This window comes from Esox lucius, chromosome 21 (genome assembly GCF_011004845.1).
Source record: "Esox lucius isolate fEsoLuc1 chromosome 21, fEsoLuc1.pri, whole genome shotgun sequence".
In the NCBI taxonomy this organism is placed as follows: Eukaryota; Metazoa; Chordata; class Actinopteri; order Esociformes; family Esocidae; genus Esox; species Esox lucius.
Genome location: NC_047589.1, coordinates 6,871,685 through 6,899,254, shown reverse-complemented (window position 1 = coordinate 6,899,254; position 27,570 = coordinate 6,871,685). Strand labels below are relative to the sequence as shown.

The 27,570-nt window shown below is 42.8% G+C and overlaps 1 protein-coding gene across 5 annotated transcripts in view; it reads left to right on the top strand.

Annotated features, from left to right (window-relative positions):
- malrd1 (MAM and LDL receptor class A domain containing 1) overlaps window positions 1–25,260 on the top strand; it is a 93,514-nt gene extending 68,254 nt beyond the window's left edge. For 2 of the 5 annotated variants that reach the window (XM_010902748.4, XM_020044868.2), the window contains exons 23-35: window positions 5,231–5,414; window positions 9,198–9,326; window positions 10,922–11,083; window positions 12,945–13,102; window positions 13,431–13,632; window positions 14,405–14,686; window positions 15,186–15,311; window positions 20,422–20,488; window positions 22,155–22,246; window positions 22,478–22,571; window positions 22,758–22,818; window positions 23,787–23,894; window positions 24,531–25,260. In XM_010902748.4, the coding sequence (XP_010901050.2) occupies window positions 5,231–5,414; window positions 9,198–9,326; window positions 10,922–11,083; window positions 12,945–13,102; window positions 13,431–13,632; window positions 14,405–14,686; window positions 15,186–15,311; window positions 20,422–20,488; window positions 22,155–22,246; window positions 22,478–22,571; window positions 22,758–22,818; window positions 23,787–23,894; window positions 24,531–24,629 (1,764 nt within the window). In that variant the 3' untranslated portion in view covers window positions 24,630–25,260. Of the gene's footprint in view, window positions 1–5,230; window positions 5,415–9,197; window positions 9,327–10,921; window positions 11,084–12,944; window positions 13,103–13,430; window positions 13,633–14,404; window positions 14,687–15,185; window positions 15,312–20,421; window positions 20,489–22,154; window positions 22,247–22,477; window positions 22,572–22,757; window positions 22,819–23,786; window positions 23,895–24,530 lie in introns of those variants that run through there. The other 3 variants (XM_020044867.2, XR_002196502.2, XR_002196503.2) reach the window with 3 other exon arrangements.
- The last annotated feature ends 2,310 nt before the right edge of the window (window positions 25,261–27,570 follow it).

Below are 27,570 nucleotides of genomic sequence, written 5' to 3'. Positions count from 1 at the left end.
CATTTATTAAGGCATTACATTTTTTTTATAAATGTTTATTTATATTAGTAAATAATATAACATATTAGTGAAATTAGTGTGATGGCTGGTCTGTGCTTACAATCAAGTGAGCCAATACAGCCGCACAGTGAAAAATAGTTATTTGTACTTATCTTCCCACATGAGTGTGATGTATTGGTGTTGTCCTAGAAACAGAATTGGTTGGGTTTCAGACCAATGGTCAACTCTCAAGGTGTGTCTTGCCCAAATTTATATTTAAGATTGTATTTTTTAAAATAGTACCCAGATTATTCATATCTCCACACACTTCACGTCAATCTTCTTATTTACATGCAGTGAGAAGAACTAATCTACTACAGTATACAGTAAGCTCGGAATGCACTAAAACATTTGAATTGGTATTCATTTATGATGAACTTGTTGACCATTTATTAATGATTAATAAAATCTTTAATCTTATTTTGTGTGTTATAAGTGTGATTCATGTACATTTATTCATGAGTTCAATATTTTCAAGTGCTGAAAGTATATCAGAGTGACATATCAATAAACAAATTTATAAATTAGTTACAAACATTTAGAACTGCAGCAAAAACATTTATATAACTTTTTTGTTGCTTTCTGCCATGATCTCATTGTCTTTAATACATTGATGATCTGTGGTGTTCATATTAGGACACCCTCTGTCTCAGCAGGACTGCATCAGTTTTATGGTGCCCTGTGACTCTGCAGGACAAAGTGAACATTGCCTACAAAAAAAAAAATGTTCTTGAAAAACTAGAAAAAACATTAATCATACTGTTTTTTTCCTGTTGAGATTCCAGAGTTAAAATAAAGCTTATGATTTTTCCTGTTGTAATTTAACTTTCAAGAACTCTGTAATCAAGGTTGATGGATTTGTTTAAAATATCTTAGTTGCTCGATTTTACAACTCTAATTTAGCACACCTGATTATAATAATTAGCTGGATGAAAAGCTTAATTAGGTTAGTTACAAATGGGGTTGAAGAGAAAACCTACAGGACAGTAGATCTCCAGGAACAGCGTTGGGCAGCCCTGTGTTATAGTAACACATTTGCCTTCAGATTACCTTACTCATATACCTCAAACACAGAAGAGATCAAAAATGCACTCTGATTTGAAGGTGAGCCGACCGCCAAACATCTGCCAGTAGCTCCATAAAATGAAAAGGCCATGAATATAAATTGGTTTTCAGCTTACCAAGACATTCAATATAATAGCAAGACATAGAAGAGATTTTGATGGAATATATATACATATATATATATATATATATATATATATATATGTGTGTGTGTGTGTGTGTGTATATATATATATATATTGTATGATTACAACTTTCGCTGGCCATTTAGGGTGATTTGAATCTTATCAAATGACAACAATGATACAATTATGTAAATTTGTGCCCAGCCCAGCCTCATTATGCACAAAGTGGCTTTGTGGGTAGTGCCTCGGCAACTGTGAACTCCTTGGAACAAATTCTGAAATAGATCTTATATGTGCCTCGATTGATCACGTAGAGACATCACATTTGAGCGATGACGGTATGATCCACTTGTCAGCCAGAGACACAAGACTAGATTAATAGATGGAGCTCCAAAATATACTGTACATCTGGATAAGTCCTGCAGTAGGACTGGCTATTGATCTATGTTTTACCCTCACCGTAACAAGATTATTCCTGGCAAGGATTTCATAAAGCTGGTGAAAATCGGAATCATTGCACACCCTAGGGTGCTTTTTATTGTGCTTTGAACCACCGAATACATTACATTGTCTGTCCTCTGTGTTGACTATATCAGGATCAGACTCTTCCATTGCAGTCACTATGAAAAAACGGAGGCCCTTAGCAAACTCTTTGTAAAAAAAAAAAAGAGACAATAGGCTTCTGACAATAGATTGCTCTGTGTTTTACTATGAGCTTAACTGTGTCCCTGAGTAAAGGATGTCATGCTGGTAGCTCGGGGTGTACAGCTTCCTTCAAATTTGAGTTTGACTTTAACTAGCACACCTCACTTTCCTTCCTCAAACACTTTAACGCAGAATTGTATTCAAGACCACCTAAAGCGAGTAAAGACCAAAACCAAGACTGAAGCAAATCCAGTCCGAGTTAAGATCAAGACCAGAACAACATGAGCCACAAGGCCAGAACAAGTCCAATTCAAGACTGTGATTATAGATGTCAGATCATCACTGTAATATGACCTCAAATTGTACAGTATTTTAGCCTTACCACTAATTTAAAATTGAACTACTTTCACTGCATTTACGTAGAAAAACCTATTCAGGTTTATTTTTTTATCTTTTGACCAGTCATATCAGCAATAAATAACAGATGATAGCTGATTTCGCTGACATGATTCTGAGTCTGCAGAGAAGAATCAAGTACATGCACAGGTGCACACACTAGCTACGATGAGCGCAGGTGATCAGGAGAAAAGTAGATAGTCATTGGCTGGAGAAGCCAGAATGCAGCTGTACACCGATCAGCCATAACATTATGACCACCTGCCTAATGTTGTGTAGGTCCCCCGTTTGCCACCAAAACAGCCCTGACCCATCAATGCATGGATTCCACTAGTCCACTAGTTGAGTACAAATGTAACCGAGACCGAGACACTCAAAAAGTGTTCTCGAGACCGCCCCTTGAGTTCTACAGCTCTGCTTTAATGGTTATGGTACACAGAAACTGGCTTTTGTGCAGAACCACATAGCCACTAAAATTCGATGAGTACATATCACCCAACTCAGTGGGCTACATCTGCATGACCCAAACCCACATGTTCAAGGTGAGAGATGCATGTTTATAGAATGGCCAGCAAGAGTCTGATCCATATGATATTAATTTATTATTATGTTCAGTAGCTTATTATTATATGAACAAATGATTGTGACCAAAAGAGAACAAGATAATACCAATAAACATCTTGTAATTAAATTAGTCATGTTAAATGAATCATGAAATGTAAAGGGAAAAGGATAGTTAAGTCCTGATTCTTCACTATTATTTAATTAATTCATTAATTAATACACTTTGTGAACTAACCACCCAAGATGTCCCTTCATTAACCTACTCCATATGAGAGGCGCTGAATTATTGTTTCACACCAGTCAAAGTTGATGTGTCACAAATGTCACCCATTTTCGTAGGTACATTTTCAATCAATCATGTTTTTTTATAAATCCCTTTTTTACTTTTACAAAGTGCTTGTAAAGATTATCGTACTAAAACCCCAAAGAATATGCAGCAAGATGTTGAAGCACAATGGCTATGAAAAACTCATTTGAAGAAAACTAGATAGGAGTCAGACAGGTGTCCAGTCTTCTTGAGGCTGTGCCTGTAGGAGATTTTAAGGGCATGAAACCTTTTAAGGCCACATAGTTCAGAGGTTATTCCGATGTTTATATGACCAGCCAGTCAATAAAACACAGATGGGAAAAGGGTGAAGTGTGTTTGTAGATAAGAAACAGAACAGTGCTCTTATGTCAAAGGTAATACACTAAATATGGAATAGGTAGCCATTTCAGGTGTAAACAGCAATTCAGTGTGAATAAGGTGTAATTCAGTCATATTCAAATCTGGCCCTAGACACCAGTTCCGCTCAATTTTTTCATTGCAACCTCCTAATCAGGAACGTATTTTGACCTGGGACACAGGTGGGTGCAATTAACGATGATTTAGAACAGAAGGCTTTATTCCCTGATTAGGGGTTTGCAATGGAAAAATCAAATGGAACTGGCTTTGAGGGCCAGATTTGAATACAAATGGTATAGTTGAATTGTGCCAATAACAGTTCACATTCAAACTGCCTCTCCTCCTACCCCGCTTCCCAGCTGTGCAAGTGTTTTACATTCACTAAGGGACCACCTTCAAAAAGCTGTAAAAAACATATATGTTTAATTGTTTTCTTATTTTGGATTGTTACTTTCCACAGATGGATAAAGAAAACAGCACATAACAGGCAGAAGCCACAGGGTAGTTTTTTTTTCTCCCATTAAGCCTGATTAAACAACTAAATGGGATTTCCTTTTGTGTTTCCCCATAAATATACATATTTATTTATTTCCCCTCACTACATACAAATCCATTACATAGCTAATCAAGCAGGCAAAAGGCCTCATAGCTTTTACTGAACACTGGACATGGTTTTGACAAACACACATGCAAGGAACGCTCTCAAAGAGTCAGGAGAAACTCTGGTCCCCAAGAAAAACCACCCTGTTTCATGACATTTTGTGTCTAACTGCAACTCTGCAGCATTACGTCGACAATCTCGTGTTGAGAATCTGGCCTCTTTATTCATGGCATACCATGCTTTAAGTCACAGTTATAATTCCAAAGCTTTATTAGATATGATTCAGTGTCTCAGCTGTACCATGGGAAAAGACAGAAAGGACTTACCAACTAATGCTATTTGGCTTGGCTTTTAATCAGCTCCATATGTGGCATGAGAGTAATATTAAAAAAGGCTACGGAAGCTTCCCAAACGACACACTCTTCCCTGTGTAGCGCACTACTTCAATGCAACGCACGGAATGGGGGAGATGGGAACACTTGGGATGCAGTCGGGGAGAGAACAGGCCCAGAGGAGGTTTAAGGGCAAGAGAATTCTCTGTGATATTATGCAAATGTAACTTTAATGACTCTTCTTCAATGACCTCCATGCTACTCAACAGCAGACAGCGTTCCGTTGCTTCACTATTGCACCCCATTGTGGGGACTTACTCTTTCTTATACTTATACTTTCGTATTGTTTTAAGTTATTTAATGGAGTGTGTTGTCTACAAGCTGAGAAACAAGCATTTGCCTACACCTATGACAACATCTGCAAGTTGAAAGGAAATATATGCACTCACTACTCTAAGTCATTCTTAATAAAGTGTGTTAAATGACTAAAATGTAAATGTAAATAATCTGTCAAATCTGACAAATCCAATTTTCAGTTAATTATCATTAAACTCAAATGTGATAAAGTTTACACCTGACAGTTGACTGATTCATGGTACTATTTCATTACATTACAGGATAATTTAGTTTTCATGACTCACTTTTGGTTTTTATACTAGTTATATACAGTACATATTCCATAGAGTATGCCTTGTATGGTGTCCATATCAGGAATACCTTAGCTGGACTTCCTAAAATGGACTCCTTACCAATGTACAGAACATGAGGATTGACCTCTGACACATTCACCATTCCACAGACAGAGAACAATGGGTTGACGGAGGTGTGGAACATGACTGGGAACCAGGGTCAGCAGTGGAACCAGGCTAAGGTTCCTCTGAGGAAGCTGAGGAACTTTGAGGTGATCTTTGAGGGGATCCGCTCCAGAGATGTAAATGGAGGGGCTGCTATAGATGACCTGCAATTCATGGACTGTGAATCCAGTAAGTAAGCAAATATAACCCCTTCATAACCATCTACTGCAGTAGATATAGAAAAAAATAACATTGTATTTTGTCCCATACGAAAAACAATATTTTGTATTCCCCCAAACCAAATGTAAAACAATTGGTGGCAACCCCGCAGCAACCGCCCAATGACTTACTGTATATACCGAGTCTGTACGGTAAATACCAGGACAACATCAGTCTCAGCAGGCTTTGTGTCAGTCTCAGCAGGCCTTGTGTTACTCTCAGCAGGCCTTGTGGTCAATCTCAGCAGGCCTTGTGTCAGTCACAGCAGAACTAAACAGTGGGGAGAACAAGTATTTGATACACTGCTGATTTTGCAGGTATTCCCACTTACAAAGCATGTAGAAGTCTGTCATTTTTATCATAGGTACTCTTCAACTGTGAGTGACGGAATCTAAAACAAAAATCCAGAAAATCACATTGTATGATTATTAAGTAATTAATTTGCATTTTTTTGCATGACATAATTATTTGATACATCAGAAAAGCAGAACTTAATATTTGGTACAGAAACCTTTGTTTGCAATTACAGAGATCATACGTTTCCTGTAGTTCTTGACCAAGTTTGAACACTGCAGCAGGGATTTTGGCCCACTCCTTCATACAGACCTTCTCCAGATCCTTCAGGTTTTGGGTCTGTCGCTGGGCAATACAGACTTTCAGCTCCCTCCAAAGATTTTCTATTGGGTTCAGGTCTGGAGACTGGCTAGGCCACTCCAGGACCTTGAGATGCTTCTTACGGAGCCACTCCTTGGTTGCCCTGGCTGTGTGTTTGGGGTCGTTGTCATGCTGGAAGACCCAGCCACGACCCATATTCAATGCTCTTACTGAGGGAAGGAGGTTGTTGGCCAAGATCTCACGATACATGGCCCCATCCATCCTCCCCTCAATACGGTGCAGGCGTCCTGTCCCCTTGGAAGAAAAGCATCCCCAAAGAATGATGTTTCCACCTCCATGCTTCACGGTTGGGATGGTGTTCTTGGGGTTGTACTCATCCTTCTTCTTCCTCCAAACACAGCGAGTGGAGTTTAGACCAAAAAGCTCTATTCATGTCTCATCAGACCGCATGACCTTCTCCCATTCCAACTCTGGATCATCCAGATGGTCATTGGCAAACTTCAGACAGGCCTGGACATGTGCTGGCTTGAGCAGGGGGACATTGTGTGCGCTGCAGGACTTTAATCCATGACGGCGTAGTGTATTAATGGTTTTCTTTGAGACTGTGGTTCCGGCTCTCTTCAGGTCATTGACCAGGTCCTGCCGTGTAGTTCTGGGCTGATCCCTCACCTTCCTCATGATCATTGATTCCCCACGAGGTGAGATCCTGCATGGAGCCCCAGACCGAGGGAGATTGACCGTCATCTTGAACTTCTTCCATTTTCTAATAATTGCGCCAACAGTTGTTGCCTTCTCACCAAGTTTCTTGCCTATCCCAGCCTTGTGCAGGTCTACAATTTTATCCCTGATGCTCTTACACAGCTCTCTGGTCTTGGCCATTGTGGAGAGGTTGGAGTCTGTTTGATTGAGTGTGTGGACAGGTGTCTTTTTTACAAGTAACGAGTTCAAACAGTTGCAGTTAATACAGGTATTGAGTAGAGAAAAGGAAGGCTTCTTAAAGAAAAACTAACAGGTCTGTGAGAGCCTGAATGCTTACTGGTTGGTAGGTGATCAAATAGTTATGTCATGCAATAAAATGCAAATTAATTATTAGAAAATCATACAATGTGATTTTCTGGATTTTTGTTTTAGATTGCGTCTTTCACAGTTGAAGAGTACCTATGATAAAAAGTACAGACCTCTACATGCTTTGTAAGTAGGAAAACCTGCAAAATCGGCAGTGTATCTAATACTTGTTCTCCCCACTCTATATCTTTTTTGGCTTGATCTCCTATTAGGATTGTATGTGTTACTCGTTGTGATAGTAATTCCTCCTAAAGTAATGCCTAATGTTCTAATGGATTTTTGTTGGTTAACTATTAAATATAGTCTCTAGTATTTCAAGATACAACAATACAGAAAATTATATATGTAAATAATTACAGTTGAACTCATGGACATCTATATAGAAGGATAAAAAGCCTGGAAAGCTCCTGAGGCTAGATTCATTGTTTGAATAATATTGATTTAAAAACTTGAATTTCTCCTGCAGTGTGTAAAATCACTTTTTGAGTTGCTGTACTTACATCATTACCCTTTGATTTGCCCTTTGAGTAAGCCACTATTTAACATCTTTCCGTAGAAGTGACTGAACTGCTTTTCCATAGTATATATATTTTTTCGGGGAATCAGACAGTTTGACAAAATCAGCACATCGGCCGCGGTAGGGTTGAATATGAGCCATCTGCTTATGTCTTGAACACCCCACCACATGCAACCTAGCAGGCATAATATCACAGTCTTATATATGCAAAAAGTCTTGCTGATCCCGTCGGTTAATGTGTGTCTTAGTCGTGATATGGCAAGTTAATAGTCTAGATTCATATCTTGTTATTCTTGTGTCCAGGATGCCTCTTAGTCGAACAGGTTCACAGAATCTGGCCTGCATTCATTTGTGTGAAAAGTACGTTTTTTTTTATTGGATTCAAGTTGCTCCCTCCTTGTTTTTAGCAGATTTGTTTATGTTTTGGTACTATTTAATAAACTCCCTGAGAATAATTGTGATGCCAGAGCTTTATTTAGAGGCTCTGCATCAGACAGGTGTCCTGCATTAGATTCAGCTATGGGCTGGCAGAGGACGACTGACCACTAGCCTGTTAATGTCCCGTAAAACACACACAGACACATTTTAACCAACAATCTTTATTAGCTTAAACCCAGTCTTCTCTCAAATGGCTTTTTCTTTGTTATTATTTTGGTTCAATACAGACATTTAATTAAAATGGTCAGGCTTTACTTCTCTTGCCAATGTGAAATGTGTTTTTCCTTATATCTGTTGGCTTGAGGGAGGTATTTATCTGAAGACACACACACACACACATCTCTCTGTCTGGTTGTTTTTTCTTTCCTCAAACAAACTGCTGGGCTCTAGGAGGATATTTTCATTTCAGAATGTGTGTGTGTGTGATGTTTATGCTTCCTGGCTGCTCTGATCTTTTGGCACACACCAGAGAACAGTGTTTTTTTGACGTCATCCTGAACTGCACCTCATCTTAACACACACGGTCTCTGACTCTGATAAAAAAAAAAATAATTCTGATCCTTTGAGATAGCCTCCAACAAAGTTTTTCATACATTAAATAACACAAACATTCAGCAGGTGTGGAATAAATGTCCCATCATTTTTAGGGGTCATGTAAGAAAATCCTAGGCAGGTAAAGTTGCTCATTATTTTGGCTACCATGTGTAAAGGAAGATATCTCAGCGTCTTTGATTCCATCAATGAGCCATACAGCCCATGGCTGGAAATCCCACAAAGACAGGCCTTGAACCAGCTAGGTTAACAGAGGAACTATCCGGGAGGGTTGCCTCAGGTGATTGGATTGTTGGAGCACTTTTAGCAGAAGGTTCAGTGACATAGACTGTTTAACTTACTGACATTTGACAATCTGCCAGGAACGTCACAAAAACAATACATCTCCAGAGACTCCGGAGCATCGCATGAGACAGCACTTTTTCACCAGACTACTGGAGAAATATTTGCTTTGACGCCATTCTGGTGGCTTGCAGACACTTTATTTCGATATTTCCTGTTACTTAGGCGATTACCTGTACATCAGCAGTGTGTTTTGATTAGGAAAGCTTGCCTCTGTGTTCCAGATGCTGTGGTGCCAGCGTCCTGTCCGGCGGTGACAGACTTTGTTTGCCGGAGCGGCGACTGCGTTGAGTCCCACCTGGTATGTGATGGCCAGGCCGACTGCGCAGACGAATCAGATGAATTGGACTGCGGTGAGCCAACCCGGGAAACACTTAGCTCTTCTCCGGGGGGATTATGCGAGGCTTGGTTATGGCTCGGCATCTTGACCAGAGCTAGGGATTACTTTATATATACACTCACCTAAAGGATTATTAGGAACACCATACTAATACTGTGTTTGACCCCCTTTCGCCTTCAGAACTGCCTTAATTCTACGTGGCATTGATTCAACAAGGTGCTGAAAGCATTCTTTAGAAATGTTGGCCCATATTGATAGAATAGCATCTTGCAGTTGATGGAGATTTGTGGGATGCACATCCAGGGCACGAAGCTCCTGTTCCACCACATCCCAAAGATGCTCTATTGGGTTGAGATCTGGTGACTGTGGGGGCCATTTCAGTACAGTGAACTCATTGCCATGTTCAAGAAACCAATTTGAAATGATTCGAGCATTGTGACATGGTGCATAATCCTGCTGGAAGTAGCCATCAGAGGATGGGAACATGGTGGTCATAAAGGGATGGACATGGTCAGAAGCAATGCTCAGGTAGGCCGTGGCATTTAAACAATGCCCAATTGGCACTAAGGGGCCTAAAGTGTGCCAAGAAAACATCCCCCACACCATTACACCACCAGCCTGCACAGTGGTAACAAGGCATGATGGATCCATGTTCTCATTCTGTTTACGCCAAATTCTGACTCTACCATCTGAATGTCTCAACAGAAATCAAGACTCATTAGACCAGGCAACATTCTTCCAGTCTTCAACTGTCCAATTTTGGTGAGCTCGTGCAAATTGTAGCCTCTTTTCCTATTTGTAATGGAGATGAGTGGTACCCGGTGGGGTCTTCTGCTGTTGTAGCCCATCCGCCTCAAGGTTGTGCGTGTTGTGGGTTCACAAATGCTTTGCTGCATACCTCAGTTGTAACGAGTGGTTATTTCAGTCAAAGTTGCTCTTCAGCTTGAATCAGTCGGCCCATTCTCCTCTGACCTCTAGCATCAACCAGGCATTTTGGCCCACAGGACTGCCGCATACTGGATGTTTTTCCCTTGTCACACCATTCTTTGTAAACCCCTTGAAATGGTTTTGCGTGAAAATCCCATTAACTGAGCATATTGTGAAATACTCAGACCGGCCCGTCTGGCACCAACAACCATGCCACGCTCAAAATTGCTTAAATCACCTTTCTTTCCAATTCTGACATTCAGTTTGGTGTTCAGGAGATTGTCTTGACCAGGACCACACCCCTAAATGCATTGAAGCAACTGCCATGTGATTGGTTGATTAGATAATTGCATTAATGAGAAATTCAACAGGTGTTCCTAATAATCCTTTAGGTGAGTGTATTTTTTTAAATCTTTAATTCATTTAACAGACACACTTCACCAATTTACAATGGTACACTGTCATACCTCTCTTACTGGGCCGCTGTGGGATTCTAACCCATTACTCCGGCATTGCAAGCACCCTCCTCTACCAAATGGAGCCACAAGTGACCCCGGGGATGCATGAAATAAGTGTAGGCTGAGATGGAGAGAGTTATGAAAGAGTCATTTGTACCTGCTATTTCGTTGTCCCCCTTATCTACCTCTCTTGCAATTTCTCTCCACTAACCTTCCTTCCTAGGCCACCTAGTTGGCCTACCAGGAGCCTGTACCTTTAACATGCCGGCAGACATGTGGGAGGAGACCTGCAAACTGTCTCAGGACCGTGACGATGATCTCGACTGGAGGATCGGCCAGAGGAGTGAGACTCCTGGAACCGGACCCAGCGCTGACCACAGCCCTGGTCAGTACAGCCCTCGCAGGACACGACCACACGGTCTTAGTTGGACTTGACTCTTGAGTTGTTCCCGCTCCCAGTGACCCGAAAAGGAATATTAGAATGTATCAGATGTCGTTTCTTCATTTGATTGAGTTCTTAACGGCAGGAGAGTCATCAGTGACAGGACATTTTTATAATTATCTGGAGTCTTTTGAATGAGCATTATTTTTAGGAGTTGATTTGTTTTGTGGGGGGTCATGAAACCTTTTAGAAACCTTTTTAAACCTAGAATACACTGCAAACCTTCTTACAACAAAAGGATGGTGAAATTGAGATACCAAATTTGCAACTACCACATCACATGACCAGGAATAGTACCTAGTACCTGCATGAGTCTCAAATTCCCTACTATTTCCTGTGTTCCGCAATAAAAGTAGAGGCGATAAAAGAGTGCCATTTGTGACAACCTTGTGTCATTCTGCCGGAATGCCTGAGTTCAGGGAGTCCTCTAAGTGCATCACTTATTAGTTCATATACCACACCAAATGAAATCCTTTGTGGGAGATTTAAGATACTCCCGAAGCAGTGAAGCAGTTTGACAGTGTTCCTATGGCAATGAGATGATATCCTCACAGGAAATTCAGACATTCTTTTGCTTATTGTGAATCTTAAGGGAGTATTTACAGCTGTTTTCTTTGTTAAAAACATGTCGGTATTAGCATCGAAGAGTGTGTACAGTATGTGCGTGTGAAAAGGTTTAACTATTTAACTGGTTCAACTTTTTGAAAATGTCTCTGTTTTGAAAAACATATTTTTTTAAGTATGAAGTGAACAGCAATTATTAAGGAATAGGATTAACTAGGGGCCCATAAAAGAGTGCAGCAGCAAAGTCACTGGCTTGCATTTAGTAGCCAAAATAAATTTTTGGCCCAATACCCTGTTGTGCACTTACATTCCTTGTCCAAAGAAGTGCCCTACAGTTAGTGGGCAGTGTGTGTGTACCACCAGTAACCGGCCACCCTGCTCATTGATTGTGGGGATGAATGTGAACACCAGGCAGTGCACTGTGTGTCCCAATTTGACCTTATGATCTCACTGGGGAGGCATATTGATGTGCCTATCCTGCCAGATCTCTCACAAACAAACATCCACACACCCAATCACAAGGGAAGGGGCTAACACAGAGATAGAGCAATGGACTTCTTCCAGTTGCACTGTGGGCGGATGGAGAGGCCTGAGGAGCCGCAGTGTCTCTGATGACAGACTTCATGGACACATTTATTTCCTAATCACGCATTAGCTGCTTTACTGTGGAACATAAAAGCTGATGAAAAGTTTAAGAGGACGTCATAAAAAAAATAGCACGCAGATCTTCCCTAGACTGGAGGAGACACTGGTGAGGACTCCGGAATATTCCGGAGCATTCCCCCGGGAGATAAACTATCCAGGGTGGGCATAATGTGGTTTGGGACTCAACCCCAAATTCCCTCTAACTTGTGTGGAAAACTCCCACTTTGTTCTAGTACCGCCTCTCAGAATCTCCTTCTAAACGACTGGAGAGAACCAGATCAGGAGCATCCTCTGAGCATGGCATGACTGCAGAGAAAAGGTTTCTAGAGTGGCCTGCGTGTGGGATGGACACATTGTCTTCATAAATGTCTTTAATGTGTATGCGAGAGCTTTTTCCTTCTGTTGCAAACATATGTTATCCTGTTCTTGTCAACAACAGGAAATATTCAGTCTTTGTTAGAGTGTAGGCCCATGTAACCTAATTTCACCAGCTGTAAATGGCTCCGCCCCCAGTTAGTCCCCAGTACATATGATCTGAAGGCATAATGGAGACAACATGATACAGTGTCTTCATGTTAGTATCCGTGATCAACAGGTGGCGATGGGCAGTTTCTGTTTGTGCACTCAGCCACAGAGAGGGAAGGTGACATCGCCAAAGTTTCTACACGGAACCCATTCCCAGCCAGTATTGGCCTGTGTCACCTACGGTTCTGGTTCTACATGCACGGATCAGACAGGATGGGGACCTTAAAGGTACGACAACAGCATAAACGATATTCAGGATTTTACAACCTAATTTCAAAAGGTTCCCTCTTCACTTCCATTGATTTCCACCTCACTTTCTGAAAGTGAAGAGTTCCTCCTGGCCTGTAGGACACTTCCCCAGGTGAAGGACCATCTAACATCAAGTTGTAAAATCCTAAACCTCCTCTTAACGTAATGTCCTAGTGGATCATTTGAGGCAGAAGTTGTACGTCCTTGTCCTCCACTCTGTGATAATTATGTGTGAGCGCGTGTCCCTTGTAAAGCCGCTGCGCGTGACATTTACTGTGTCGTTATCCCGGGCGTTGCGCCCAATCAGGTCTACACGGTCGGCTCGAGCGGCTCTCGCCTGCTGATGTGGGCCGCTAGTGGCGACCACGGCGACCGGTGGTCATACGCCGGCGTCGTCCTGTCCAACACGGCCCCCTTCACGGTGACCTTCCAGGCGGAAGTGGGCGGTGACGTTTGGACCGACGTCGCCCTGGATGACATCTCCTTCACCGCCGAGTGTGTGGTGGGAGGTAAGACCCGTTTCCGGGTTCTCTCTCAATCCGGAAGTCCTCTGGCATGGACATCCTTCTCCTTCCTCTGCCCCTCCCTCTGCCTCTCACCAGCTCACAGGCTGCAACCATCCCTGACTTTAGCCGCAATGGTCCCATCTCTCAGTTTTTCTTTCCTTCTTTCTTTCTCCTTCCCTCTGTTTCTCCTGCTCTCTATAAACTGGGCCCATTGTACCGGGGGGAGACCTGAGCGTTGTAGTGAATTAATGGAGGCCGTTGGCCCGGAGGGCCTGTATGAATTCACTGTGCACTGTGGGTCAGTCGCTGGTGGAGAGGAAAGAGCAACAGGGCAGGAAAGCAATTACATTTGTTTCGTGCTGTTTTCCAACTCTCTCCTTCTCCACCTCCCTTTCTCTTTTCTACCTTTCCTATGCTTTCTTCACCGTCAGCTGTTTAGAGGCGTCTCCCTTCATCCCAAACGTTGCCCCCTCTTCTCTAGTGCGCTTCTTCCCCCCAAAACCTTTTTGCCAGATGGTCTCCTGGGTGTTCTCAACTACCCCCTTGTGGTTAGGCCAAGTACCCAGGGGTCCAAGTTGGGAAACACAGCTTTAGTGCACTAGAGCAAAAGTAGTGCGCTTTGTAGGGAATAGTGTGCTGTTCTGGACTCTTCACACTGTTTGTTCTGTTGACAGTACACACAGACAGGTGACGCGTGGGATAAATCCGAGTACATAACGTATTTATTTTGCATGACAGTTCCCACGTCACCAGCGCATGCTTTTTTCTCCCCTAGGTCCTGTGACCCCGGAGCCTCTGACCTGCGGCGGGGGTCAGTTCCGGTGTGCCCACTCCTTCCAGTGTGTCCCACTGTCCTGGCGCTGCGATGGGGAGGGGGACTGTGCCGACCAGTCCGATGAGGAACAGTGTCCCAGCCTGGTACCGGGCACCCTGCCCCCCCAGGAGAACTGTCCCCTGCCCGACCAGTTCCAGTGTTTGAACCACACCTGTGTACCGTCCCTGCTGCGTTGTGATGGAGTTCATGACTGCCTCTACGGAGAGGATGAATTCAGCTGCTGTAAGGGTCTCTGTGTGTATGTGTGTGAACTGTAACCCTGTTATTACAGTGTATTCATTTGTTTTACGTCACCTTCATTTTAACAGGTAAGCTGATTGAGCAACTGATTTTAATTTGCCACCCCAACCCGGCCAAAGGCTTGACAGTACAACAGCACAAAGTTACACGTAGTGTACTCAAGAAATGACTATATGTAATTCACAGGACTACATAACAATATAAGAAAAACAGTGCATCCATTAAGTGTTTTCACAGCCGCGCTCAAACTGCTCGACTGTTTGAAATTGGAGGATGTAATCATTCATTCAGCGCTATTGTGATGAATAATACATTTAAAGTGAAATTAAACTGATAGGATGTCCTTAATACCGATTCTCTCTCTCTTCTAAATCCCTCTCATCTCTCTCCTCTATCCCTGTCTTCTCTCTTTCCTCTCTCCCTCTTATATCCCTCATTCTCCTTTCTCTCTCTCCATATGCCCCAATCTACTTTCCCACAGCTCTTCCACAGTGTGAATTGGGGTCTCTGGTGTGTGAAAGTTCAACCAGTTGCGTCCCTCTCCAGAAGCGCTGTGACCACACTATCGACTGTCTACCCTTCCACTCAGATGAGTCCAGCTGCTATGGTAGCATGTCTGTCTCTTACTAATGTATTTCTGTCTCATTGTCTCGTGGATGTCTTAGCTTACATGTTTTCCTATAATGGCTTTGATGGTATTTTATAGTATGGGCTGTTCTTGAGCAGCTGTCCCTTATTTCCCATTAACAACAGTTTAGTGTGTGCGCTATGTGGCTACTCTGAAATTACACACCTTAAAGTTTTCTTTGAAGCGGTACGCAAGTTGAAAATGTCAGGTCAGTGCCAACGTAAGCAGCGGCAATAGAAAGGAAATTCTGAAGTGCAGCAATTCTGTCTTCAACCCACACCTCATAGGTCATTCTGTGCAGTGCCAAAGCCACACTTCAAAACCTCAGCTTTTCTGCCGACTTAGAGAATGTAAGGGGAGTTTGGCTGAAGACAACCTGGAATTCAACCCTGGAGGTACACCATTTAGGATTGGTCCGATTTGTCGTTACAGTGATGGTGGTTCCATTGGATTTCAGTGTGGATGACTTTCTGAACAATTCAGATAAGCAACCCCCGTTCAGTCTAAGGTGAAGTGAGATATAGAGAGAAAGAAAATGAAAAGTGAGGGAGTTTGGGAAATAAAGTTGTGGTAAAGAAAGAAGGGGTCCAGGAGAGAAACACTTAAGGTTTTTAGGAGAAGAGTATTTAAAATGTTGTGATGTCAGAGAAGCGTCGAGGATGAGTGGCTCCTATTTCCAATTTCCTAGTACCGGAGGTGATTGACAAATTCTGTAAAGAGAAGGAGAGGACTGTGTGTTATATACACTCACCTAAAGGATTATTAGGAACACCTGTTCAATTTCTCATTAATGCAATTATCTAATCAACCAACCACATGGTAGTTGCTTCAATGCATTTAGGGGTGTGGTCCTGGTCAAGACAATCTCCTGAACTCCAAACTGAATGTCAGAATGGGAAAGAAAGGAGATTTAAGCAATTTTGAGCGTGGCATGGTTGTTTGTGCCAGACGGGCCGGTCTGAGTATTTCACAATCTGCTCAGTTACTACGATTTTCACGCAAAACCATTTCTAGGGTTTACAAAGAATGGTGTGAAAAGGGAAAAACATCCAGTATGCGGCAGTCCTGTGGGCCAAAATGCCTTGTTGATGCTAGAGGTCAGAGGAGAATGGGCCGACTGACTCAAGCTGATAGAAGAGCAACTTTGACTGAAATAACCACTCGTTACAACCGAGGTATGCAGCAAAGAATTTGTGAAGCCACAACACGCACAACCTTGAGGTGGATGGGCTACAACAGCAGAAGACCCCACCGGGTACCACTCATCTCCATTACAAATAGAAAAAATAGGCTACAATTTGCACAAGCTCACCAAAATTGGACAGTTGAAGACTGGAAGAATGTTACCTGGTCTGATGAGTCTCGATTTCTGTTGAGACATTCAGATGGTAGAGTCAGAATTTGGTTTGAATATGTAATATGTAATATAAACAGGTTTGAATATGTAATATACATAGATTTAAGGTTGATGTACACATTCCAATTCCAGTATATGGAATTCTATCTAGACATAGGCAGACATGCAGAGTTTTGGGATGCAGTATATAGTAAATCAGTTATCAGTTTGGAGGTGACAGTTTGGTGGTGACTTGTTGTAGATGGCAGAGGTGTCATTACTCTATGAGAGATGTGGCTGGATTGTCACAAGTTTTTGGATGAGATTGACCTGTACTGCACGCTTCAATGCCCTCGAGACGTCTTAGTCAGTGGATAGGTTGCAGCCGATGTCCTTTTCTGTGGGACATACAATAACTGCACTTTAGCAGTGCGCAAGACTCGAACGTAAACACAATGGTGATGGAAGAGGTTAGAGTGGACTTTATGATTGATCTGTAAAACACTCTCAGGATTTACTTCACTGTAATGTTGTCTTCCCACCTGAGATTTTGTGAGATGGTGGTCTGGAACGTGAATCTTTCTTAAGCCAACCTCAGCCTTGTTCTTTCTGGGCCCCCAGCCATGAGCATATGTACAATTTTCATCAACTTCTGAAAAGACCAACCAGAACAGTATCATCAGTACCAACCAGAACAGTATCAACTTCAGTAGCTTGACAGATGCATTGTTGTATAGTTGTTTATCTACAGTGAGTAGAGAATAGGTGAAAGGTCATTGTTGTGGTGCTCCAATGCTTAAGGACAAACAATCTGTAATGTACATCATTACACATTGCTTCTGTTGGTCAAGTATTTGGTAATCCACTGACCAATGGAACTGGACACTTTCAGTTTTGGTGAGTTTTATCTTGTTCTGGGATTGTGGTATCCACGAACAGTCTCCTTACGTAGGTCTTTTGGTTGTCGAGATGTAGGAGGGTGTACAGTGCCTTCGGAAAGTATTCAAACCCTCTTCACTTTCTCCACATTTTCTTGTTTTATGGACTTAACTTATAGCCTCTTTATTCAGCACTTTGTCTCTACCAGCTTTGAACAGCTGGATTTGGGCCGTTTCTCATATTCTTCCTTGATGATTTTTTCCAGCTCAGCTCAAGGCCGGGCTTTGGCTGGTCCAACTATGGACATTTGCAGACTTGTCCCAAGTCTCCAGCGTTGTCTTGGCTATGTGCTTTGGGTTGTTGTCATGCTGAATGATGGATTTTCGCCACAGTCTGAGGTCCTTTGCACATTTTGGACCTCACAGTATTTTGCTCCATTCATCCATCCCTCAATGCTGACCAGTCTCCAAGTCCCTGCCACTGAGAAGCATCCACATAGTATGAGCCATACCTTGTTTTTGCCAGATGTGGTGCTTGTTATTCAGGGTAAATAGTTTGATTTTGAACGCATCAGGTCAGAGAATCAATTCAGGCAGCATGTTCCATGTCTTTTACTCAGGAGTAGCTTCCGTCTAGCCACTTTACTTATTTATTATACAGCCCTGATTGATATAGGTCTGCAGAGATGGTTTTCCTTCTGGCAGTTTCTCCCATGTCTGCAGAGAACCTCTGAAGTTGGACAGCAGGCTCTAGGAAGAGTCTTGTTGGTTCCAAATTTCTTTCATTTCACAATGATGGACCCCACTGTGTTCCCAGGGAAACTTCAATGCTTTCATATTTTTTTAATAACCTTCACCAGATTTATGCCTTGAAACAATTCTAACTATATAGACACAAGATCTACGGTGTGAGAGTTTCATGGACTTCTTGGCTTGGGTTTTCTCTGAGGTGCACTATGAAGTACAGGTGAATGTCTTCTAAATATTGTCCAATCAAATTAATTTGCAACAAAATGAAAAAAAAATGAAGAAATTTATGTCAAGGATGAAGTCTAAAAGAAATTCAGTGTTTGGCAAAGGGTCTGAACACGTACAGTGGGGAGAACATGTATTTGATACACTGCCGATTTTGCAGGTTCTCCTACTTACAAAGCATGTAGAGATCTGTAATTATTATCATAGGTACACTTCAACAGTGAGAGACGAAATCTACATGCTTTGTAGAAAAATCCAGAAAATTACATTGTATGATTTTTAAATAATGAATTAGCATTTTATTGCATGACATGAGAATTTGATCACCTACCAACCAGTAAGCATTCAGGCTCTCACAGACCTGTTAGTTTTTCTTTAAGAAGCCCTACTGTTCTCCACTGAACTACCTGTATTAACTGCACCTGTTTGAACTCGTTACCTGTATAAATGACACCTGTCCACACACTCAATCAAACAAACATACTCCAACCTCTCCACAATGGCCAAGACCAGAGAGCTGTGTAAGGACATTTAGGATAAAATTGTAGACCTGCACAAGGCTGGGATAGGCTACAGGACAATAGGCAGCTTGATGAGAAGGCAACAACTGCTGGCGCAAATATTAGAAAATGTAAGAAATTCAAGATGACGGTCAATCTCCCTCGGGCTGGGGCTCCATGCAGGATCTCACCTCGTGGGGCATCAGTGATCATGAGGAAGGTAAGGGATCAGCCCAGAACTACACGGCAGGACCTGGTCAATGACCTGAAGAGAGCTGGGACCACAGTCCCAGTAACACACTACGCCGTCATGGATTAAAATCCTGCAGCGCACGCAAGTTCCCTCTGCTCAAGCCAGCGCATGTCCAGGCCCATCTGAATTTTGCCAGAGACCATCTGGATGATCCAGAGGAGGAATGGGAGAAGGTCATGTGGTCTGATGAGACAAAAATAGAGCTTTTTGGTCTAAACTCCACTAGCCGTGTTTGGAGGAGGAAGAAGAAGGATGAGTACAACCCCAAGAACACCATCCCAACCGTGAAGCATGGAGGTGGAAACATCATTCTTTGGGGATGCTTTTCTGCAAAGGGGACAGGATGACTGCACCGTATTGAGGGGAGTATGGATGGGGCCCTGTATCGTGAGATCTTGGCCAACAACCTCCTTCCCTCAGTAAGAGCATTGAAGATGGGTCGTGGCTGGGTCTTCCAGCATGAAAACAACCCGAAACACACAGCCAGGGCAACTAAGGAGTGACTCCTTAAGAAGCATCTCAAGGTCCTGGAGTGGCCTAGCCAGTCTCCAGACCTGAACCCAATAGAAAATCTTTGGAGGGAGCTGAAAGTCTGTATTGCCCAGTGACAGCCCGAAACCTGAAGGATCTGGAGAAGGTCTGTATGGAAGATTAGGAGAAAAAAGTAGTCTAAATTAAGTCTGTACCACAACACCATATGGTAGGCTCTGTAGTGGAAGCCATGTTGATCGCATTTCACAGTGGTTCCCAACCTTTTTCATCTACTGCCCAACCGACAGAATTTTGCTCTGCTTGGAGTACCCCTAAAGTACCCCCTTATGTTAATTTCACTAGTAAGCCTATGGTGTCATGAGTGCTTTCAAGTACCCCCTGTGGAGAGGCCAAGTACCCCTGGGGGTCTTAGTACCCCTGGTTGGGAACCACTGATCTACAGACCTGTTTGGCTCTGTAGGCAAATTGGAGGGAGTTGGGAGAGGTGTCTGTGACCATATTGAGATGGGACATGACAGTACCAATGTTTTTACGATGACCGATGTGAGTGCTACAGTCTGAGGCAGGTGCTCTAGAAAGTAAGTGGAGTTTAATTTGTGACACTACTTGAGTTAAATCAGAACTGTCTGTTGAAACGTGTTCGGTGTTGTTACAGAATGCCCTCCAAGATATTGCCTGAATCATGGGGAGTGCCATGTAGAGAGTCACGGCCCGAAATGCACGTAAGTACGAATACAACAGACATACATTTTGAACAGACTCAGACACACTCACCACACACCCCTGCTACACATCGGAAAGATTCTGTCCATTTCTGTTCTCTCTTCCGACCTCTCTCTCCCTATTTACTTTCTCAGTCCCTCTTTTTGTGTGTCTTAAACATGGAAATCCCATCAGTCGTTTCCAACCCTGGAAAAAGACACGCTCGGTGGACCGTGGGGGAATCTCAGCTTATCCCGTGGAAGGGGGGCTAGCCGCTCATTTACCCTCCAAAACTAGTGCAATGCTCCCAGAACGTTTTCTGAGGGATTTTGCATTGGATGTTCACTTGTCAATATTAGAAATGTCCCCCCGCCACCAATTGTCTTGTGGAGAAACCGCGTTAAGACCCTTACATTAGATTAATCTGCTGGATTTGGAAAAGACTATTGTGACCCCATATTGATGGAGTTTAACTCTCAGTGGTTCTCACACACACACACGAATGCACAACCTCATTATTACCCAAACCCTGCACTGGTCTGAGGACCTGAGAGATGGGAACTTGGGAACTTTGTAGTAGTTTTCCGCTGTGACTTCAATAAAATATAATAATGAAATGTCATCATAAAATGCATAGTTCACCTACATTAGCCAATGGGAAATTCTCTAAACTATCTGTGATCAAGATAAAACTTACATTTATGGCTGAGCTATTTTTTTCCTTAACTGCAGTTTGGGTGAACTATCCTTTTAGTGTTGAATAGTGAATGCTATTCTACCTGAACACTACCTGGAAATTAACATTCACTCCAAAGTCACTTGATGGACTGGACTGTATTATGTGTTTTCCCACAGTGCCATGCATCGCATTGAGATGCAAATGATTCTCAAAGAATCCCTTTTCAATTTTTTTTTTAAAATGTGCCAAACTCTAGGGAGGTGATATTTTGCTGGTGTTTAGCAGTAAAAATACAATCTCTTTTTCATCTCTCTCCTCTCTTTTCCTCGCTTTATGTTTATATAAGAGACTGTGCCATTGCAGGCCATGCTTTCAGAATAAGAGTCCTTAGAATCTGGTGGCCTCATTTCGGGCTATGTAGGTAGAGAGCCAAAGGTTCATACTTTGAACTAGGATCAGGTTTCTGGACAGGACCCTCCAGGAGCGTGGACCAAAGACACACCAGCTTAGTGGTGTCCAACTTGCCACAATATGAAAAGATACCATCTGGAATGAGAATACAACCTATTGCAAGAATTGGGTTTTGTCCAGCAGTGTGTGTTTTACATTAGAACTAGCCATGATATTGAGCAGATGTGTACTTGGACGAGAAGTCCAGAATAAAATTGGCACAGAGGCTAATGTTTTTTGCTCTGAGAACGTAAAAAAGAGCGCCAACTGGCCAAATGATGATCCTGAATATAGCTCTTCTCTACCAGTACTGTTCATGTTGGATTCACCACATAATAAAGATATCATTCTCCCATATTGAATCTGCATGTTTACTCATTGACTTTTGAAGGCTCTGGGCTTTTGTTTATTCATGGCTGTGGACTGAGAGTGTCTGTCAAATGAAGTTGTTTGGATATGTTCCACTGTGTGTTAGCTGCGTTAAGGAGGTCCATACCGGAAATGTGCAGGTTTAACTTCTGCCTCAAACTCTGAAATGTTAACCCTTACCTTTCCAGGTGCCTGGATGGCTGGACAGGCAACCGTTGCCATGTGAGACAGAAGCCCTCTCCCTCCATGTCAACACCCTCACCAGATGAAACTGGACTAGGTAGAAGTTAAACATCCCGTTATAATATGCACTTAGAGTTGCAACATTCACCTGACTTTCCCAAGGTTTTTTCAGCAGAGAATAAGCTGAAACAAAAAATCTCAATCCTCTCACTTCAATGGAAAGGAATCCTTGGTCGTTTTGGGAAACTTACCTCATTGACGCAACTTTTTAAAACATGTCTCTTTGGTGTACATTAAATTATAAATCCATGTATTCGTTAACCCATAGAGACTGTGTACGCTGGTGTGGCCATTGGACTGGCCCTGCTGATTCTTGGTGCTGCCTGTTTTCTGAATGTTTTCCTGAAGAGGCGCTCCTGGGAGTAAGTCTGTTGTTGGGCTGTTGATGTAGGTGGTGCAGGTGCTGGTAATAGTTGTTATAATGCAAATAATAATGATGAAGCACAAGGATTTAATGAAGTCTTGGACATTGAACTGACATTAAATTCCAATCTAACAGCTGTTACTGGAAAAAAGAATAGTAATTAAATTACTTTGTGCTTCCACAGCAGACCTGACCTGCGGAACTTCGGGGTAATGGATAACTCTGCATTTAACTGGAGGGCAGAGGTCAGCGCAACCATTTTCTCTCTCCAATGTGAAGATTCTAGAGTGTGTTATTATCATGGCATATGTTATAGAATTCCTTATATACTCATTTAATTAGTGTGTTGATTGATTACAGTTGTCTGTGGCGTCTGAGTGTGGCCAGTGAGCCTATCACCTAAGCCCCTTTAATTATGCTCCCTGTTTGTGTATGTGTGAGTATTTTGTACACATACAAACCAGTCCCCATGAGGGAAAAGGCTATTTCCAGCTTAAGGGTTAAGGGGAATTAAGCTGGTGTGTGCGTGCGTGTGTGGGTGCGTGCATGCGTGTGCGTGTGTGTGTGTGTGTGTGCGTGTGCGTGCGTGCGTGTGTGTGTGTGCGCGTGCGTGTGTGCACGCCTGTGTACTCGCCCACACAATCATTCTATCCTCCATCACCTCTGAGAGAAGATGCCGGCGAGCAGATACCATCACAGCAATTTCACTCAGGAGATGGCTGTCATTTTCTGAAGTGTGTCTAGATTATGCGCGTTTGTGTACACGTGGACGCGTGTGCGTGTGTGCGAGAGCTACAGCGTTGAGCGCCGGCAAAAGTGAGAAGGATTACGACGAGCCGGCGCTATCGCACCGTTTATGATGGGGGTCGGCGACCTGCGTGTGTGCGTCTATGCGGTATGGGGGTGATTGCTGCCGTGATGCCTGGAAAGTGTGTCTTTTGCGCCGACTAGTCACGGGGGGGTACATCAATAATACTGGCTTCACACAGCAATTTACACACCGACACCCACTTACCCACAAAGAACTGCACATGAGTGTTCTGCAAACATCTCCCAAATGGCACCCTATTCCCCAACAAAAAGTGCAGTGCTTTTGACCGGAACCTCACGGGTCCATTGATTCCTCAAATTTTGCCGTGCTTCCTGTACTTCGGAAGCCATGTTTTCTTTCGTGTTAATCAGGATTTGGTCATCTGTTTTTATCTCCCTTCAGTTCCCCACCCTGGATGTGAAGCCCGGGACTTGTCCTCAGCTTAAGCCCAAGAAGAGTGATGGTCCTGGGCTTGTCATCAGTGTCTACCCCTGGAGGAGTGAAGTCAAGGTAGGCCTCAAACACAGTGTTGCCATGGTCAATCATCTTTCCAGTCTCTGCTTGTCATTCTGCCTGACAGTCTCTGTACGTTTGTTAATGTCTGCCACTCCTTCCGTCTTGCTGCCTGTCTGTCCCTCACATTATACTGTGCCTGTCTGTCTGTCAGTCACGTTATACTGTGCCTGTCTGTCTGTCAGTCACGTTATACTCTGCCTGTCTATCTGTCAGTCACGTTATACTCTGCCTGTCTATCTGTCAGTCACGTTATACTCTGCCTGTCTATCTGTCAGTCACGTTATACTGTGCCTCTCTCTCTGTCAGTCACGTTATACTGTGCCTCTCTATCTGTCTGTAACGTTATACTGTGCCTGTCTATCTGTCTGTAACGTTATATTGTGCCTGTCTATCTGTCTGTAACGTTATACTGTGCCTGTCTGTCTGTAACGTTATATTGTGCCTGTCTATCTGTCTGTAATGTTATACTGTGCCTGTCTGTCTGTAACGTTATATTGTGCCTGTCTGTCTGTCTATAATGTTATACTGTGCCTGTCTGTCTGTAAGGTTATATTGTGCCTGTCTATCTGTCAGTCACATTATACTGTGCCACTGTCACATTGTAATATTATAATATGCCTTCTGCACCAGGATCCAGACATGAGACATGCCAAGTTGTCCTTCCCCAACCCTCTGTACCAGTATCCTTCCACTGACAACGGGGCTGACTGCAGCAGCTCTGAAGCATAAAATCACTACATGTCCAGATGGGACCCAGTAGCCATTGTCACCTAAGAGAACAACTACTGAATCATCACCAAGTCACCTGATAAACTCACCATGACATGTCACTGAACAGCTGACCAGTAAGTTATTGGACAGGCCCAATTTTTTAAATAGTTATTCTGGCCATGTCCACTTTTGGATCAAAAGACGGTTCATAGAGTCGTTTAAATCCAAATCGATACAATTCCACAATTTCAGGTCGCAATCGGGAATGGAAAATGAGGATCCCTTCATTAGGCAGTACTCGTTAGTCCATCGAGTACATAATGAAGTTACCGTTTAACATGTTGTCATGTTAATGGAAATCAATGAACACCTTAGTTCCTTAGAATACATTAGGATTTGGGAGGATGCATGGATCCATTCAAAGCGTTTGTTTCACAGTGCCAGCCAGTGAACTACACTCACCACCCATTCCTTACAATTGTATGTCCATTTCTATGTTAGACTGTGAATTCTGAATATAATGTTCTGAGAGTGTAAATGTGCCTTTCAAATTAAAGGCAATTTTGAATTGGTTTTTAGTTGACACTTCCTGTACATATGAACTGAGTAAATAAATTGGAAATGACATGCAGAATAATATCTCTTAAAACACGGATCAAATGTACTTTTACTTGGAACTTTTAAATTTCAGTTTACAATTGGCAGTTGTTCTACAACACTTTGACCAATGTTGTATTTAATAATATGGACTTCAGTGAGACTGTTTAGTCTTTCTTTCTTGCTGTCTCCGTTTGCCCTTGGGATTGTGGGTTTTCTCTGACCAACATGTTCTGCTTTGCTTGCTCTGTTTAATATCACTTAATATTTGCTGTCATGGCCTTGCTGTATGAAGCTCGACCCATGCAGATAATACTCAATTGCAATCACGTTGAACATCTAGCAAGTACCAACATCGATTCTGACAGGAATAGTTTGGCAATAGTGCAAATATGACATAGCTTTCAGAAACAGACAGGAATCACGTCAAACAACTTGTCATAGTGACAAAAGATTTAAGTTTCATGTGCAGTAATCCTGCGTTCTCTGCCTTCCCTATATGAAGTATTTGTGGGTTTGGATACATGGAAAGGAAATTGGTGGTTTAAAGGCCTTGTGCAATTTCTAAATCCTTCCTCTTCTCAAGCAAACATGTCTCCACAAAACCCGTAACGAATGACAGAAAGCACTCTGCCAATGTCACACAGCCAGGGCATTCTGTCTGGACATGCCCCGTGATATCAGCAGATGACAGGGCTTTCATTGATAGTCAGTCCAGCTATCCTCTAGACTGGGTATTGTGGATTGTACTGTTGTGAATCCACAATCAGTAGTCACACATCAGCTGTTCTGATTGGCGTGATGTGTGTCCCAAACCCATTAGGGCCCTGACCATAAGTCTGGTCAGAAATAGTGTACTAGGGATGGTCTAGGGCTCTTTTGGTCCTAGGAATAGGGTGCAAAATTACTAAATTTAATAATGGAAGTTTTGTTTGTTTACTGATAGGTCAGCGTGTCAGGGCATCGATTGCTGTCTCACCCCATTTTACTGCTGTTCTGCGTACCGTCCTCCTGCCCCCCCCCCCCAACTCACACACGTATACTGACCACAGACGCACACAGTTTTGATGTGATGGTTGTTCTCTTATCTCTGTCCAAGGTATATTGATATGCCTCCACTGTGGGTCCAAGTGTGATGTCTGTCTTTTATATGTCCACTCGTGCTGCAACGTATTGCAATCATTCCATTCAGGTACTGCCAACCCTATGGGCTCAAGGGCACCTCTTGCTCCCTCTCTTCCTTTCTCCCCCCTCTGACAATAAAAAAAAATGCAATGGCTCAGCCTTTTTCTCGGCCGCCACTGATGGTTAACCGTGTCCTGTGTTTGTTTCGACCCGTTGACATTTGACCTAACAAAACAACAACAGCGCCCTCTCGGGTACCCCCCCCCTCCACCTGCCCACCCCCTTCACCCACCTTCCCCCACCCTCATGTGATCCTCAGCTGACTGAGAATCTGCAGCCATCAGGCTTTTCTCCTCTTTTCTCTCTCTGCTTCTTTTTGTCCCAGGCAGCACCAACGTCAGTCAATTAGTCAGCCTCTGGAAGCGCGAGCATTCACTACTGTGCTGAATAGGAGTGCTGCTAGAAACGCGCTTCAGCCAGACCAGCATGCAAAGCCATTGTCTGCTTGTTGACGGCTCTTCATAAAGCAACACAAGTCAGCATTTTTTTGGGCTATTTTTAGTTTCAGCTATGTTGGCGGTGGAGTGAAACTATCAATAGAAAGGTCCTGATTTAATGAATGCCCTTGTTCCAGAAGACGCGTGTAATGAAATCCGTATCAGACCTCCGGAGCAGGTTACAAATGATGTAAATGATGTGATTTTGCCAAACTGAACAACAAATACAGTTGAGTTTGGCTCTCTCTTTCCATTCACCACTATCTTTCTCTGGGAAAATAAGTGAAAAATCACAAGTTGAACAAAACATTGGAGACGACAACTATCAGACAGACATCTTTTTAAGGTTTACCTCACCTTCTGAACTGCAGGAAGGTTGTCATTCTGTACAGAACTCTAACCAGCTTCTTTGCCCTATTTCCCACTGTGAACCTGGGACACTGAAGATGGACATAACAGCATGAACGGCATGAACGGTTACCCAACCCCTTTAACCCTTGTGTTATGTTAACATTTTGCTTACTCATTATGTTAGTGGGTCAAATTGACCCAGGGTGTTAAATCACAACCCCGTACTCACTATTGATATTTACCCCCAATAATTGTTTGACATCCATAACCAACTAATTACTCATAAAAATGACAAAATGTACTTGTTTTTGTTATTATGTAGTCCATTTAGGCCACATTTACCTTTAAACATTTGTTTTTTATTCCAATTAATCAATACTTTTTTTAAT